Genomic DNA, 16,768 nt, shown 5'->3' on the forward strand with positions numbered 1-16,768 from the left:
CTGCTCAAGAACCTTCTGTGCTTAAATTTCCAACACTGGCCTCTTCAAACCCAGTGCTCTGAAGCATTATTTTTTAATTCCCCTCCTTGTCCTGAGCCTACACTACCTGTCCTGGGCTTGGGGATCTCAGCACCAGATGTTGTGCCCTGCTGGAAACAAGGACTGAGCCCTCGCTCCTTGAAGAGAGCCTTGATTTTGCCTCAGTGCTCACTCTGTCCTTGTTTCACCTGGTTTCTGGATGAGTGGCCTGTCCACACTTGGGTGAAAAGGTGTCAACTTTATCTGATGTTGGTGCTTGTGCTGCTGCCTCCTGCCTTCACCTGTGAAGATGCTGTGCTCCAACAGAGGTGTACTGGAAGAAACATGGAAGATCTCTGCCCTTTGCTGAAACTCCTTGGCTTCCTCCAGTAAGCCAGCCTTACTCTCAGCAGGAAAGCTGCTGGCCCCAGTGTTTGGAGCATGGGAATTCTGCCTTGGAACTCAGAGTGAACAAGGACTTGGGTAACTTCAGTCAAATGCCAGAGGGGAGAGTTTTTTCCCTCGGATTTAGGAAGGGCTCTCACCTTTTTGACTCACTGCTGTCAGGCTGGAGCAGAGGACAGTTTGCAACAGTGCGTGGAAATGAATCTCAGATAAACAAACCTCTGGGTCAGGTCGGAGGGGAGGAATGGAGCCTGCACCCTGCCCTGGGACTCCCTGCTTGGTGTCCACCTCTGTCACCCACTTACCTCACAGGGCTGTTGTGGGGCTTTGCTGACAAAAGCACTTGGGCCGAGCAGAAGTGCACCAGTGGCATCTGAAGCACTACCACTATTAAAAGCAAGCAGAGTGAAAAGACATTGTGTGTGCTCTTGTGTGGTGGCATTGTGCCTCTCTGGCTCTCCTCACCAGTCTCCTGTCCTCCTGAACCACCATGAGGCATTCACCAGGCACTCACGAGCCAGTTTTGACCCTCAGGTTTGAGGGAAGAGGCTGGATCCAAGCAGTCCACCTCCTTGGGACAGCTGAGCACAGGGTTGAGATGTCAGCATCAGCACCCTTCTCCAGGAGCCACCCAGGGTCACTAAAGAGACAGACACGCACACACCCCCCATGCTCACAACATAAGCATTTCACGTGTAGAAGTATTTGACTTGTCGGGTTGCATCAAAGCAGCACCTGTTTGTGCTGAACTTCAGCCAGGTGCCATCACCTGGGTCCCTTTTTGTCCCCACGTGCTCTCAGCTTCACCTTTGCCCCCACAGGGCAGAGCCAAGAGTTGGGCTGAGCAGCAACCCAGCAGTTTGGGCTTACCCTGGAACCAGCTCCACCTGACCCACCAAGCTCACACAGCCCCCAGAGCGAGAACATGAACACAGGGCTGGCTCTGGGGAAGCTGATTTTGGGACTCTGAAACAGTCAGGCAGTTTTGTTCTGCTGGGTCAGCATGCATACCCCAGCTCCATGGCATTGGAAGGAAGCACAGAACCTGCCTTCTCCTCAAATGCATTTCAGGCACCTGTGGCTCTACCTGCCCATTCAGGACCTTTGTTCCTAGCAGGAGGAAAGCCCAGTGACAGGGAAAAGGCTGTGAGCCTGCCAGCAGTGGGACAAATTCCTCCTTCAGCCATGCAGGACTCCTCCTCCTCATAGTAGTAGTAACCTCCAACAGGGTTTTCTGCACCTTGCACAGGGCTGGTGAGGCTGCAGAAACTTATGTTGGGGTAAACATCAAGCTCTTGGGAAGATATTCTGTAACCAAAGAGTCTCATCTGCCCCCACATGCAGGGGGGCAGTAGCTCCAGGGCCCCATATTTCCTCTAGCAGGGGGGAGAGTCATGCCCACCCAGGAACAATGTCCAAGCCGATCTGCGACTTTGCATCACAACCCCGCAGGGCAGGAGCTGTGCTGCCAGCCTGCAGCCCAAGGGACAGTGAGCTGCTTTTTCCTGAAACACTCTGGATTGCAGTACTGGCTGTGCCAAGCCCTGGTCAGGAGGGCTCTGGACCAGCAGCTGGGGCACCCAACAGGAGAAGGGACCAGAGAGCCAAGAACCATGTTGTGCACTTGACAAAGGATATTCACAAACCAGTGAAGACTTGTTCTGTAAAAGACCAGCAGCTCTTTAGCAGTGCAGCACTCCCAATGTCCAGCCCCAAGGAATACCCTCCTGGGGGCACCCCCAGGCTGCTCTGCAATGAAGAGGATTCATGTCCAGGAGCCTTGGCAGTTTATGGCAGATTTCCTCTCCCTGCTGCAAAGCTGGCAGCTCTGCCTCTCGTTTTAATAAAAAGCCAAGGCCTTGGATGGGTAGAGGTGAACAGAGACCTGGCCTGCATGGCTCGGCAGCTTCACAGCATCCCCAGGATGGTCACATCCTTGTCCCAGTCCTTTCAGCATGCAGGGGAAATCTGGCCCCTGATCACAGCAGGATGGAGCGTATGTTTGAAATGGCTCCTTCAGGGTCCATCTTGTAGAGCATGAAGTGGCCCTGCACCTGAGCAGCGCTGATCTGTTTGGAGGCCTCCAGCGCCTGCTCTGCAAAGCGCTGGGCCACAGCCAGTGGCTGCTCAGGGTAGAAGCGCTGGAACATGCAGGTGAGCTGCCAGTGGGAGCAATGGCCCACGTACTGCTTGAGATCCACACGGCCGGGCCGCACCAGCGCTGGGTCCAGCCTGCCGAGAGACACGGGTGCCTTGAGAATCTCATCAGTGTCTCTGCACACTAAGCACGGCCTATGTCCTAGCTGCAAGGTGCTCTGCTCTGTGAGATGGTAAAGGTGGGGACAGGTTTGTCCCTGGGGTCCCAAGGGGGAAAATCAACCCAAAAGAAGCGAGTGAGCTGAGGAAGGGCTGGCTCCTCAGGAGGAGGGCAAACATGCCCTGAGAAATAGCTTTTCCTATCTCTGTCCCATGAGCAACCTCTGAACAATCCTCTAGGCCAGCTCAGACCAGAGCGAGCCAAGCACAGCGTCCAGCGAGGTGCTGTGAGCCCAGACTGCATCCTGCCCACCCAATGGGCTGCACATGGGGCCAGTGTTTCACTCACAGCACAGTCACAACCTCAAAACCTATGGGCAGGTACTGCTCCTGAAGAGCACAATCATGGTCTGAACATCAAGGGAACATCTGAGGCTCCAGCAAAAGGGATCCTGATTAGCAATCAAGGGATTTGCATCCCAAGGGAGGATTCAAGAAACCTGAACCCCCAGTCCTCATGTGACAGACACAAATAGTCCTCTATAAAGCCCAGCCAGGTTTCCTCATGCTATCCCTCCATGTTCCCTGCCAGAGGGCAGCTCTGACCTGTCCACGTAGTTGGTGGTCATGAAGACAATCCTAGCCTCTGTGGAGGCCACACCATCCAGTGCGTTGAGGAGGCCGCTGAAGGTCAGGTGCCCCATGCCTTGGTACGCAGTCGGGTCTGTAGAGACAGAGGTGTCTGAGATCACATCCATTGGACACTAATCACATGGCCTTGTGGACCACCTCCCTATCACCTGAGGCTTAAAACAAGCTCCTTGCTCTCTCCTTGCCCTGAGGCTGATCCCTTGCCTCCCCTGCCCACCTGAACCCACAGAACCCAAAAAGAGGATAAGGGGCAAAGCCACCTCCTTTCTCCTGCTGAAAATAGCTGAGCAGGAGTAATGTCTCTGCCTGATAAAGAACCCGAATTTCCCTTTGTATAGCCTAGCCAAAACTGGAAGTGGTCCAGCTCAGGCCCTGAGGCCCCAGAGAGCTGCCCGCTCTGCTGGTGCAGCAGAGTAGCCCAGAGTCCAAACCATTCCCCAGCACAGCTGGCAAACCTCCCTTCCGCTGCTGGCCCAAGAACGGGGGTGCCACTCACTCTCAGCAGCAAGGTCCCGGCTGATGAAGGCAGCATCCACATCCTCCAGCAGGATGATGCTCTGCTGTGGTGCCACGCTCAGGAGATGATTGAGCCGGTCATCAGAGAGGCTGCGGTCACTGAGGCTCAGCAGGCAGATACTGTACTGCAGCTCCCCGGCCAGGGCTGTGCTGGGAAGGACCCAAACCACAGGGGTGAATCATAGCAAGAAAGCCGGGAGTAGAGGAAGAACCAGACCTCCCTGCTCAGCAGCAGGAGAGAGGGCAGAGGCATCCTCCCCCAGCAGGAATCAGATATGGGAGGTAGGTGGGAGCCCCTGCTCAGCCTCCTGGTGCCACAACAACACTGTGCCAAGCAAGGGTGTGAAGGGCTCATCACCTCGATCTGTCAGAGTGCCAGCAACACAAACACCTACACCAAGCACCACAAAGGACGCACAGCCCTCTCCTGCATTTCAAACCCACCAGAGACTACTGTGTCTCAGAGCAGGCAGCTGGCAGAAAAACTCCCATTAGCCACCCAGTAATACTCACATGAAGCTGCTTTTCCCGCAGCCAGGAGGACCATACAGCAGGTAGCCTCTTCGGTAGGGGATCCCTAGGAAGACAAGGTCCTTTTAGGAATCAGCTGGGTTGCTCTGAGCACTGTCCCCAGAGTTGTGGGCCTGTGCTGAGTACACACAGAAGATACAGCAGGGGAAGGCAATCAGCAGAGAAAAAAACTCTCTGCAGCTGTTTCCCGAGAGGCCCATAGGCATCCTGTTCCACCACACAGCAGTGTCGCAGGTGGTGAACTCCGTGGCTTATCGTGGTTTCCAGAACTGGATTGAGCCAAGGGGAGTTTATCCCTCTGCAGCCCCAGGCCTGACCTCAGCACCTGGGCTCACTTTTTTGCAGGATGTCCCCAAAGTGTCACCCCGCAGCCATGGCTGCAGGGAAGGGATAAGGAGCCATGATAGTGAGGACACCACAGCAGAACCTTGCCTCTGTCGCTGTACCACTTAGGGTTGCTGATGAACTCCTTCACATCCTGGACCAGCCTCTCCGACACACCTTCCTCCAGCACCACAGAGCTGAGGGGCCGGGGGCGGCGGGGGAAACCGAACTGCCGCCACTCTGCCCCCATGGCCGTGTACATGACTGTCTTCCCCTCCTGCTCCTGCAGTGCCAGTTCCCGGGCTGCAGAGAGAGCAGAGGAGACAGCTGGCAGGGAAAGATCTCCCATGGAACCCTGTGTGTCTCCAGGGAACAGGTTGTTCCCAGCAGGACCTCATGCAGCTCCCCTACAGACCTTCCTGCAAGATATTGAAGAAGATCTCACGGTTGGTGCCCAGCGCAGTGAAGGTCACAGACTCCCAGGGGGTGCCCGTGTTCAGGTTGATCATCTGCTTCTCCCGGTTGCGCTCAATGCGGATCCACTTCTTGCGATACCTGGGGCGGAAAGACAGGGTTGGGAACAGTGGCCCAGGACCACTCACTGCACCCAGCTCGGTTCACACATCAAGAACATTCATCTCGGGTAAAGAAATAACCTCACACTGATGAATACAGACTCCTCTCACCACTCTCAATCTCCAACTCTAATCCAGACCCAAGGAGGATGCACGATCCTCTGTGCTGCCTTTACAGGACCCCCAGTTTGGAGTTGCCTTGCCAAAATGAAGGTCAATCCCCAGAGTGCTTTCCCCTGTCCTCCCTTACCAGATGAAATGGTCCCCAGGGCTCGGCACAAAGTCGAATTTGGTGCTGACACGCCCGCTTTCATGCTGCAGGTACGACGTCTCCACGCTGAGGTGCTGCGTGTGCTTGGCATGGTGGGAGATCCAGTTCAGCAGCCAGTGGTAGCTCTTATCACTGCTGGGCACCTCCAAGGTGATCATATAATGGCGTCTGAAAGCCACCAGCCCAAACTGGGCCCCTTTACGGGCAAATGCCAGGGCTGTGCCCACCCCGACAAGGCCAAACCCAGCCCCAAAGTATGGGTTGTCTTTCAGGGCTAAGACAAAGTCAGAAAAGGGCATTGTGGGAAGTTAAGTGGTTCCTGTTCCACAGCATCTGGTCTCTGTGCTCCAGAAACAAACCTGTGTGGGAAGAGAAGGATGGAATGGCAGTAGGAGACACAACTGATTTCCCGCAGTTCCCTGGCTGCAGGCCACCAGGTGAGACAGGCAGGAGAGAGCTGGAGGTTCCCAAACAAGCACAGGGCCATCTCTTCTTCAGCCATAACAGCAACCCCAGAGTTTTACGTGATTTTATTCTTTAAGCACCTAGAAATCAGGAGAACTGCCATTATTTACAGTTTATTGTTTTAAAAAGCTGAAGTACATCCCTAGGCTGAGTCCAGAGCCTGTCCTTTGTTGCTCGCAAGGGGCACATGGCTGTGGTGGAAGCAGCACCTCCATGTCTGGATAAAGGGCCCCCACTGCATGCTGAGGAGGCAGGAAGCTTCCCCAGCTCCCTCAGCAGGGGTCTATCAGATGCAGAAGGTGAATAGGAGCCTCCCCTGACGGGCACACGGCCACGCTCTGCTCCCCCAGGCAGGATCCCACCTCCCCTAGAACAGGCCCTGACCCCACAGCGCGGGCTCCTTCCCCAGCCACAGGCCCACGGGTCCTCCTACCGCAGACGGGCCTTCTCCTCCGCAGCCCCGGCGGGACACCAGCCCTACACCGGCCTTCCTCCACAACAACGGCCCAGACACACCCACCCGCTCCGCCTGCCCCATGCCTAACGCGCCCCCGGCTCCGCCACCCCTCACCTCCCCGCAGCGCCGCTCTGGCCCGCACAGAGCCGCACTCTATGACCCCGGCCCTCACTTCCGCCCGGCGCCACTTCCGCCCGGCTGCCGGCTGCAGCAGCACAGAGTGGAGCCGGGCGGGCAGGGGTGCAGAGCGGAGCGGCACAAAGGGCGATGCTCCCGCCCGTCGGTGGGTACCATCGGCATGGGCCGGAGGCACCGGGGCGGCACTGGCCGTGTGGCGACTCGCGGTGGGCACCCCCTCACTGCAGGCTGGGTCTGGAAGCTGGGTCGGGGTTGGTGCTGGGGGCTGGGCCCGGGGAGCCAGCCCTGGCAGCGGGTCTCGGAGCAGGCCTGTGGGCAGGGTATAGGGCTCCTTGCAGCCCCGCCTCGCCGCTGGCAGTGGGTTGTGCCGGTAGCCCGCTTGGGGCACAGCAGAAGGGAACCAGCATTGAGATACCCCAGTTCATACCCTGCCTAGGGGTGGCACGGCAGGCTGCCCGCCAAAATCCTGTAGCGCCCCTGGAGCTCTGCATTGTCCCTGTTTAAAGCACTTTCTTCTGTTTCAGAGTGACAGGCTGTGCTGCCCAGCACCAGCCAGTGTCCAGTGGCAATGAGTGCAGAAGTGGCTGTGTCTGAGGGTGCCAGAAGGGAGATGGAGGCCCTGTGCTCGGAGCTGCACCTGCTCACACCAGGAGAGGCAGGAGCTGTGGAAAGCTCCGGTGTGGCCAGCACCAGCCCAGCCAGGACACCCCTGCTGACTACCAGCCAGGACTTGCTGCTGGCAGAGGCATCAATGCCCGGAGAAGGGGTTCATGCTGAAGGAAACAACGTGGAAATATTCATTGAGGCAGTGGCTGGCAACATGGTGCTGAGCAACCCGGCCAGTGCCACAGGTATAGGGTGCAGGGAGGGCCCCATGGCAGTCAGTGAAGGGAGGGTGTGCAGGTGGGGAGAGGGGGCTATGAGAGCTCTCTGCAGGATGACGGGGTCATGCTCGGCTGTCAGAAGGGACCAAGCAGAGACCTCCACCCCAGACTGCTGTCCTCAGTATGCTTCTCACCTAGGTTCAGTGTGGGCATGTCCTGCTAGGAACTGGGCCTTGCATCCCTGTGTGCCCCAAAGGCCCTACGGGACAGACCTGGTTATTGTGGTCACCTGGATGGTGCTGTCCCCTCTTTTATGGGAGGTGCCCTGAGATACCCCAGGAAAGGGGAGTGCTGCGGTTCTTTAGACTGTAATTTGTGGTAGTAGCAGTGTATCCTCTTTGTCCAGAGCTAGAACTGAACTGCCAGTCCCAAGCTCTGGGCCTGACAAAAACCCTTTCTTATTGCTCACCCTTTGCTACTTGCAGAGGTGCTGGTCAAAGTGGTGGAGCTGTATTTCTGCGAGAGGTGTGGCCAGAGCTTCCCAGAGGCCTTCCTGCTGTCCCAGCACCGATGCCTACTCCTGGCCTCCCCGCGGCATCTGGAGCTGCCTGGGACACTGTTAGCTTCTGCCAGCAAAGGCCAGAGTGAGCCAGTGGGCCTGGAGCAACCCAGAGCTGGCACACAGGAAGGCTCCACTTCTGAGCGCCTGCTGTGCCCCGTCTGTCAGGAGGTGTTCACGCAGCCCAGCGAGCTCAAGGAGCACTTCAGGATGCACCGTGCCCCACTGGGAGCCCTGCCCTGCCCCGAGGAGGGCTGTTGCTTCACCACAAAGGATCGCAAGCAACTGCGCAGCCACCTGCGCCGCCTGCACGGGGCCTCCCCTGTGCCCTGCTCCTACCGTGCCTGCCCGCTGCTTTTCCCCAGCCACCCCACCATGGAGCAGCACCACCGCACACACTTCCCCTTCCACTGTGGCCACTGCGACTTTGTCACAGCCAATGCCAAGCTCTTCTGGCAGCACAGGAAGGGCCATGCTGTGGAGCCTCCCACCAAGACACCTGAAACTGGTGGTCCCCCTGGTTCAGCCCCCCACAGCCTGGAGCAGCACTATGTCCTGCCATCAGGTATGGCTGGGTGCGGGGTTGGGGTCTGTCTGTACTGCAGAGGATGACTGTGTCCATGCATCCCAGTTGCAACATGAAGGAGTAGGGGGTGAGGCTGTGCTGCTGGAAAGCCATGGAGCCCTGTGTTCCTTCTTCCTTCTGGCATGGATTGTGTCGCCATCTCAGCCAGGAGGTTTTTTGCATGTAGGGGTGCGGGTGCCTGCCTTTTACCTGAAGCCTGATGATCTCTATCTTTCCCTACTGAAGCAGCAGGACAGGAGGAGACAGGGAATTGTGACCCTGGCTGGGAAGCCACTGCAGCAGGAGCCAGGCCAGCGAAGCCTGCAGGCACCAGGAAGGGCTCCTTGGAAGGTCAGAAAGCATCAGGTGGAGAAGAGGACTCCGACAGTGGTGAGAATGAGTCACCAGAGGAGGATGGCAAGAGCCCATGTGAAGGTGAGGCCAAAGAGGATGAGAAAGCAGCTCCTGAGAAAACCAGAGTGCCACGGACACAGCACTTCAAAGGTAGGATGTTGGGCCCTACCAGGAGCTGCCTGTATTTTTGCAGAAGCAGTACAGCCTCCAGACTGGCAGAGAAATGTGGGCCAGGCTGGTGGGCCCTGGAGGTTCTCTGCTGTCCAACAGCCCCACATCTGCATGTACCAGTGCATTGTTCCACCTGCCTTCTGCCCAGTCAGACACATCCCTTCTTTTCCCCATCCATAGCTGCTGCCAGGCGCAGGCAAAAGCAGCCAAAAGTGTGCCTGGCTTTGGGGATCAGGGGCACACAGGCGGGCATGATTTAGGCTGTGCTTTCCTGGTGTTGAACTGGAAAGAGCTCACCTGACCCATCCTGCTATGTGACCATATATGTGTATAAGCTCTCCCCCGGCACAGCTGGATCAGGGAGAAAACATTTGCCTGTGCTCTCCTTTCCCTGCTGATGACTGCCCCTCCTCTGCTGTCACAGGGGATGTCGCGGAGGGCTCAGAATACCTCTACAAAACCCACATGTGCCCTGAGTGCAAGCGGTGCTTCAAGAAGCGGACACACCTGGTGGAGCACCTCCACCTGCACTTCCCTGACCCCAGCCTGCAGTGCCCCAACTGCCACAAGTACTTTACCAGCAAAAGCAAACTGAAAATTCACATGATGCGAGAGACAGGCGAGAAGACCCATCGCTGCCCGCTCTGCCACTACAGCTCGGTGGAGAAGAACGCCCTCAACCGCCACATGGCCAGCATGCACGAGGACATTTCCAACTTCTACTCAGATGTTTACTCCTGCCCTGTCTGTAATGAGAAGTTTCGGCTCAGCCAGGCCCTCAAAGAGCACTTGAAGACTCACAAAGCTGAGCCCAAGAGGCTGAGCTGCTTCCAGGGGGACTGCGACTACTGCGTGGAGGACCGGAAGGAGTTTGTCCGTCACCTCAAGGATGCCCATAGCATCAAGGCAGTGGAGTGCAAGTACCACGCCTGCTCGCTGCTCTTCGGCACGGCCGAGGCCATGGAGGCTCACAGAAAAACCCACTACGCCTTCCACTGCCAGCAGTGTGACTTCATCTGCTCCAACAAGCACGTTTTCCGCAAGCACAAGAAGCAGGGGCACCCAGGCAGCGAGCAGCTCCAGTGCCGCTTCTGCCCCTATGCCAGTTTCAACCCTGTGGAGTATCACGACCACGTGGGCAAGATGCACGCCAATGAGAAGATCCACAAGTGCAGTGAGTGTGCCTTCGCCACCGCGCACAAGAGGGTGCTCATCCGTCACAGGCTGCTGCACACTGGTGGGTGTCTGCTGCAGGCATCCTGAGAGCCAGGGTGGGATAGGGAGTCCTGTCCTGGCTACGGGTGGGCAGACAGGGCTGGGTCAGGGCTCCTGGGTGCTGTCACTGGCTCTGCCACCCTAGAGTCACTTGGCTGAAGTCATGGTATGCCCCCATCCCTGCTGTTATCCACCAGCTCCTGCTGAGAGGAGGTAAACCATGTTGCTTTATCTGGTCATCATGCTGAGGGTGTTCCTGTGTTGCATGTAGGAGAGAAGCCTCACAAGTGTGAGCTCTGCGACTTCACATGCCGGGATGTGAGCTACCTGTCCAAGCACATGCTGACCCACTCTAATGACAAGAACTTCATGTGCACCGAGTGTGGGTACATTACCAAGTGGAAGCACTACCTGAACGTCCACATGCGCAAGCACACTGGAGACCTCCGGTATGAACCCCGGCTCCTCTGGCCTGCAGCATAGTCAGGGTTCCCCAGATTCTGTTCCACGGGTCTGCTGCTCTGGGCTGCATTGTGTGCCAGACCCTTGTGCCTGGGGGATAGCTACAACCTGCTCTGTCTGGCACGTAAGAAGTGTGGTCTTTCAGCTTGCAGGTTGTTGCCAGCATGGTGCTGTGGAGGCAAAGCTACTTTTGGTGTCTCTGCCACTAAGGAGGTGTATTAGCATATCAGTGCAGCTCTGAGCCTGGGTTCATGGGCTCTGCTGATGTTTGTGGGCCAAGGCCAGCTTGGGCATGTACAGGACTCTGCCAAAACATGTTTTTCTGTATTATCACCTCCTTTGAGTCTAATCTGCCTCCAGGATGCTGGAGTGACAAGTGGGGGAGTGATGTGGTCACTGTATGGACTATTCAGAGAATCTGTCTCCCATCCCCAGACTGGGGGCATAAAGCATCAGGAGTGCCAAGGGCTACAGCAGGGAGGAATGGCCTGTGGTAAGAACTGTCTTGACAGCAAAGGTCAGATATGGCAAACCAAACAGAACCCCTTCCCCATGTGCCTGGGATGGGGAAGTGGAGCTCGGCATGCCTGACAGGGCTCAGTCTGCCCCAGCTCCTCATGCTGCCTGATCGGTTCTGCTTTCCCCACAGGTACCAGTGCAACCAGTGCTCGTACCGGTGCCACCGTGCTGACCAGCTGAGCAGCCACAAACTGCGGCACCAGGGCAAAAGTCTGATCTGCGAGGTGTGCGGCTTTGCCTGCAAGCGCAAGTATGAGCTGCAGAAGCACATGCAGGCGAAGCACTCGCAGAACTACCAGGTGCCTGTCTTCCAGTGCCAGTACTGCACTTATCAGACCAAGTACAAGCAGGCGTTGCTGAACCACGAGAACTGCAAGCACACCAAGCAGAAGGAGTTTCGCTGTGCCCTCTGCTCCTACTGCACCTTCAGCAACACTAGCCTCTTTTTCCACAAGCGCAAGATTCATGGCTATGTCCCTGGTGACAAGGACTGGCTGGAAAACTATGCCAGCAAGGAGCTGGAGATCAACTCACCTGAGGCACTTTTTGGCTATGAGCTTGGTGCAGCCCTGCATGTGGATGCCAGCTCACCCCTCGCTGGCAAGGAGCAGTGGGCAAAGGCAAAGCCATCCCAACTGGAATCTCAGGGGGAAGAGGGCTACCAGCAAGCACTCATGGTGCCCCTCCTTGGGCAGGATGCCATTCCACCAAAGAGCAGCAGTGAGGCAGAGAGAGATGTAGGTGAGGGGGAGCAGAGCTGTCCCACAGCTGGTGATACCCTAGGAGATGACCGTGTGCAAGGAGACACTGCCACAGGCTCAACTGAGCTCACTGCTTCTGGGGATGGGGCAGAGAGCTGCACTGTGCACTTGGAGGCACTGAACGTCCCATCTGAGCCCCTCCTGGAGCATTTGACTGAAGAAACCTGTGCAGCACAGCCAGAGAGCATGGAAATGCTTTCCTGCAAGGAGCTTCCCACAGCCTGTGAGATGCTGGGCTCCCGGGATAACCTTGGCTTGGAGGACAATGACAATACACTTGAAGGCATCCCAGATTTTGAGGAAGAGGAGGCAGATGTACAAGAAGATGAGGCACTGGTGCTGGAGGGTAGCGCAGAGGCAGGAGACAGCCAGGGAAAAGATGCCCTAAGGCAGGCCACAGGCCATCTGGAGGGGCCATGCTCAGACCACCACAAGCTGGTGACAGATACTGAGATGAGAGAGACCAGCCAAGCTGAGCTACCAGGGACCTGGCTCTGCATGCTGAAGACAGCAGAGCAAAGCTGTCCACCTGTCCCAGGGAACATGGTCACCTCTAGTGATGATGCCAGGGGCAGCTCTGAGTTGGTGCTGAAGGCTCTGCGGAAGCAGGACAAGGAGCAGGCAGAGACACTGGTGCTGGAGGGCAGGGTGCAGATGCTGGTGGTGCAGTCGGAGAGCCAGATATTTAAGTGTGAGAAGTGCTCGTACATCACGCGGAAGGAGAAGTCCATGTCTCTGCACTTTAAAGCCAGCTGCCAGAGCCGCCGGGCCCCACTTGTGTGCTGCGAGTGCGGCGCCAGCTTCAAGCAGCAAAGGGGGCTCAACACCCACCTCCTCAAGAAGTGCCCAGTTCTCCTGAAGAACAGCAAGATCCTCAAACCAGCTGGGCAGGAGCCACCTGGACTGTGCCAATGTGCTGACCAACCTGGTGATAATGGTACAGAAATGGCAGAGAGCAAGAAAGGAGGCTCAGAGGAGTCTGGCCATGCCAAGAGCCCTTGGGAAGCTCAGCCGCATTCTGATAAAACACAGGCAACAGGCAGTCCTTTGGCTGGGGAATGTGCATCGGGCTGTCCTGCCCCTGAGAGATCCCTGCTGGGTGACAGCACAGAGGTGACAGAAGAGCCTCCCCAGCAAGGGGATGGGACTGACCGAGGTGGAGCTGCTTGTCCCTTCCAGCCTGGGAAACCCTTGGAGAAGTACCGGCTGGAGGGAGGGAAGCTGCACTGCAACGCCTGCTCCTTTGTGTGCTCCCGTGTCTCCACCATCACCTCCCATGTGGAAGATGGATGCCGAAGCCTAGAGCAGTTCTGGTGCTCCCTGTGCCCTGAGGCCTTCCGCTCCCGGCGGGCCCTCAAGAGTCACTGTGCTGAGAAGCACATCGTGCATCCCGAGGAGGATGGACCCCAAAGCACCGAGCTCCCTGAGAGGGACCTGGCCAGCACTGAGACAGGCCAGCCCAGTGAGCTCCTGCTGGGTGCAGCCCCTCTGAAAGCCACCCTGCCTAAGAGGAGACGTTTCTCTTGCCCCAACTGCCCCTTCACATGCCACCAGGAACGGGCCATGAAGACGCACAAGAAGAGGGGCTGTGTGGCCCTGGGTGAGTTCCGCTGTGCCTCCTGCCCCTTCACCTCCAAGGTGGCCAAAGCCCTGCGGCTGCACTGTAAGCTGCACCGCAAGCACTACAGCAAGCGGCCGCAGCTGCAGTGCCGCCAGTGCGAGTTCACCTGCAAGCAAGCCCGCTGCCTGCGGCAGCACATCCGCATCAAGCATGAGGGGGTGAAACCGCACAAGTGCCGCTACTGCGAGTTCAGCACCACGCGGCGCTACCGCCTGGAGGCCCACCAGTCCCTGCACACCGGCGTGGGGCGCATCGCCTGTGGTATCTGCAGCCAGACCTTCGGCACCAACTCCAAGCTGCGCATCCACCGCCTGCGGGTGCACGAGAAGACACCCACCCACTTCTGCCCTCTCTGTGACTACAGCAGCTACCTGCAGAATGACATCACCCGCCACATCAACAGCTGCCACAGTGGCGAGCTCAACTTTGGCTGCTCCCGCTGCGAGGCTCGCTTCAGCTCTGAGACAGCTCTCAAGCAGCACGTCCTGCGGCGGCATGAGGAGAAGGTGTCCTACGGCTGCCCCCGCTGCAGCTTCATGTGCCACAGTGAGGCCACACTCAAGTGCCACATACAGAAGCAGCACCCACACCTGGAGTGCAGTACTTGCAAGGAGACCTTCACCACGCGGGAGGCGCTGGAGGAGCACAAGATGCAGCATTTCAGCCACCGCTGTGAGCTGTGCAGCTTCGCAGCCAAGGAGCGGCAGCAGCTGGTGCGGCACTACATGGAGAGCCATGAGCCAGCCACCCCCCAGGACAAAACCCTGCACTGCCCCTTCTGCGACTTCGCCTGCCGCCACCAGCTTGTCTTTGACCAGCACATGAAGGGCCACGGGGGCACCCGTGTGTACAAGTGCTCAGACTGCGAGTACACCACCAAGAACAGGCAGAAGATCACGTGGCACATCCGCATCCACACCGGGGAGAAGCCCTACAAGTGCCACCTCTGTAAATACGCCTGCGCTGACCCCTCGCGTCTCAAGGTGAGAGCCCTGCTTGCGGATGTATCGTTCTGCATCTACATGGGTTAGGGGAGTTCCAGACACGGGCATTTGGGGAAGAAGTAATTCCCAAGGAGAGATTTTGTCCTCTGTCCTCTTTTGTGGCTGTTAGAGGAATAACAGGTGAGCAGGTAAGACTCACATGGGTACCATTTATTTCTTCCTTGCTCCCTGCTGTTGCAGATTAAGGGGAAAAGGAATTTGTAGCAAGCAGGAAGGTGGGCAGCTCTCTGACTTTACTACTCATCCCACTCACGTCTCTGGTGCCCTCTGCATGCAGTCTTGCACCACATGAAGCCAAGTTTGTCTGCCTGCTGGCTTGCAGCATGCTCTGTGGCAACAGTTAGACACAGTGCACGGAAAGCTCAGCTTTCCTGCACGCAGAGCATTTCTGTAGGTGATCAGCATCCTCCCGTATAGTAAAGGGCCTTTCATAGAACAGGAGTGCCAGGTGTGGGGTAATGGAAAGGAAAATGATCTGGTTTTGCTAAAAGAAATACTGACTTTTTTAATGGCCAGGCTCAGCTGGAGCCCTTTGGGACCTCGTGGGCAAGGCTGTGCAACATGCTCGGCTCAGGGCTTGCTCTGTTGGTCTGGGTTTTAAACTGGACTTTGTCCTTAACACCAAACAGGGGAAAAAAGCCTGTGCCATCCACAGGCTGGGACAGGAGTATGAGCATCTCATCCTGACCTCGCTGTGGATCCCCCCCTGCCCATAGTCTGCCAGGCAAACAGACAACCCTCCTTGCCCCTCACAGTTTGAGATGTCAGAGCTGTCTTTGAGCCCCTCACTAGCATCCCAGAGCCCTGCACATTCCCAGGGCAGGGAAATGGCCTCATCCTGACCCTGCCCTCTTGCCCTGTCCCCAGTACCATATGCGGATCCACAAGGAGGAGCGGAAATACCTCTGCCCTGACTGCGGCTACAAGTGCAAGTGGGTGAACCAGCTCAAGTACCACATGACAAAACACACGGGTGAGTGGTGCCCACTGGGGACGGGCCATGGGGCACCAGGGAGGGTGTTGGGGGTGTGGGAACCCCTGCTACGTGCTTCCTTTGCCACAGTGTTGCAGCTGGAGGCAGGGGAGGGCCACCAGCAGTTGGGGGTAGCACACTCTTGTGTGTTGCTGGATCGGGGACAGTGGCCTGGGGCAGGCGGGAAAGTAGGGTGGTAGGGACTCCAGGCGCCACGTGGTGCCTGCTGAAACAATGGGGACTGATGCTGTTACAAGGGATGGTGAGACCCATGGGATGGAGGGCACTGTCCCCCCCATCCCAGTTCCATCCCCTTCCCTATCACCACAGGCCTAAAGCCGTACCGCTGTGACGAGTGTGAGTACCGCACCAACCGTGCAGACGCCCTGCGGGTGCACAAGGAGACACGCCACCAGGAGGCTCGCTCCTTCATCTGTGAGCAGTGTGGCAAGGCCTTCAAGACCCGCTTCCTCCTCAAGACCCACCTGAAGAAGCACAGTGAGGAGAAGCCGTACATCTGCAATGTCTGCGGGCGAGCTTTCCGCTGGGCGGCCGGCCTGCGCCACCATTACCTGACCCACACCAACGAGCACCCCTTCTTCTGCCGCTATTGCCCCTACAAGGCCAAGCAGAAGTTCCAGGTCATCAAACACATCCAGCGGCATCACCCTGAGTGTGGGGCTGGCGATCCCAGCCAGGGGGTGGGCAAGGACCCCAGCACACCGACCATCCACCTCCACACTGTACAGAGGGAGAGACAGGCTGAGGGGCCCCACTGCATGGAGCAGGAAAGAGGGCGCCCCACAGAGAAGGGTGGCACTTTGCAGTGAAGCCAGATCCTGGCTGCTTTAAGGCTCCAGTGGCATAGGCCTGCTGCAGAGATGTATGTGTGTGTATAGGCATATATGTATATGGGTTGTAAAATATGCAGCTGTATAAAAGGAATCTCTCAGCTCCTTTTAATACTGTTTTTGGGGATCTGTTTGGAGCTCTGTGCAAACAGTGTGCTAGGTGCCCACAGGGAAAGAGCACAAGCACAAGCCCAGCTCCCTGACTGTTCCCCAGCACCACTGGACCCAAACCAAAGCTTGCCTGTCACTGAATAATTTATTAGGTTGCTTACAGAGGAAGGA

At 57.2% G+C, this 16,768-nt stretch overlaps 2 protein-coding genes across 4 annotated transcripts; one reads left to right on the plus strand and one right to left on the minus strand.

Annotated features, from left to right (window-relative positions):
- Window positions 1-2,177: 2,177 nt before the first annotated feature.
- Window positions 2,178-6,642, minus strand: BCS1L (BCS1 homolog, ubiquinol-cytochrome c reductase complex chaperone). Of its 3 annotated transcripts, none has more exons than XM_080621194.1 (8): window positions 6,584-6,642; window positions 5,527-5,906; window positions 5,117-5,256; window positions 4,810-5,004; window positions 4,360-4,423; window positions 3,827-3,996; window positions 3,286-3,403; window positions 2,178-2,655 (listed from the first exon to the last, which is right to left on the minus strand). In XM_080621194.1, exons 2-8 carry the CDS (start codon window positions 5,844-5,846, stop codon window positions 2,403-2,405), a joined length of 1,260 nt encoding a protein of 419 aa, XP_080477320.1. In that variant the 5' UTR covers window positions 5,847-5,906; window positions 6,584-6,642; the 3' UTR covers window positions 2,178-2,402. The 3 variants fall into 3 exon arrangements, with proteins under 3 accessions (XP_080477320.1, XP_080477321.1, XP_080477322.1); XM_080621195.1 differs by having other exon boundaries at window positions 5,527-6,092; window positions 6,584-6,603; XM_080621196.1 differs by lacking the exon at window positions 6,584-6,642 and adding an exon at window positions 6,446-6,499.
- Window positions 6,643-6,705: 63 nt separating this feature from the next.
- Window positions 6,706-16,503, plus strand: ZNF142 (zinc finger protein 142). The gene is made up of 9 exons (XM_080621297.1): window positions 6,706-6,752; window positions 7,132-7,458; window positions 7,917-8,555; window positions 8,802-9,059; window positions 9,505-10,317; window positions 10,567-10,744; window positions 11,407-14,641; window positions 15,530-15,635; window positions 15,966-16,503. Exons 2-9 carry the CDS (start codon window positions 7,176-7,178, stop codon window positions 16,463-16,465), a joined length of 6,012 nt encoding a protein of 2,003 aa, XP_080477423.1. The 5' UTR covers window positions 6,706-6,752; window positions 7,132-7,175; the 3' UTR covers window positions 16,466-16,503.
- The last annotated feature ends 265 nt before the right edge of the window (window positions 16,504-16,768 follow it).

The sequence above is a fragment of the Psittacula echo genome (assembly GCF_963264785.1).
Source record: "Psittacula echo genome assembly, chromosome: 6".
NCBI lineage: Eukaryota > Metazoa > Chordata > Aves > Psittaciformes > Psittacidae > Psittacula > Psittacula echo.

Excerpts from the sequence above, each read along its gene's own strand:
- BCS1L (XM_080621194.1), bottom strand. The coding sequence starts at position 5,846 with ATGCCCTTTTCTGACTTTGTCTTAGCCCTGAAAGACAACCCATACTTT. Across the intron at positions 5,257-5,526 it reads CCTGGGGACCATTTCATCTG|GTATCGCAAGAAGTGGATCC; the intron begins GTAAGGGAGGAC and ends TTTCCGCCCCAG. Across the intron at positions 3,404-3,826 it reads CCGGGACCTTGCTGCTGAGA|ACCCGACTGCGTACCAAGGC; the intron begins GTGAGTGGCACC and ends CTGTCTCTACAG.
- ZNF142 (XM_080621297.1), top strand. The coding sequence starts at position 7,176 with ATGAGTGCAGAAGTGGCTGTGTCTGAGGGTGCCAGAAGGGAGATGGAG. Across the intron at positions 7,459-7,916 it reads CAACCCGGCCAGTGCCACAG|AGGTGCTGGTCAAAGTGGTG; the intron begins GTATAGGGTGCA and ends TGCTACTTGCAG. Across the intron at positions 8,556-8,801 it reads GCACTATGTCCTGCCATCAG|CAGCAGGACAGGAGGAGACA; the intron begins GTATGGCTGGGT and ends TCCCTACTGAAG.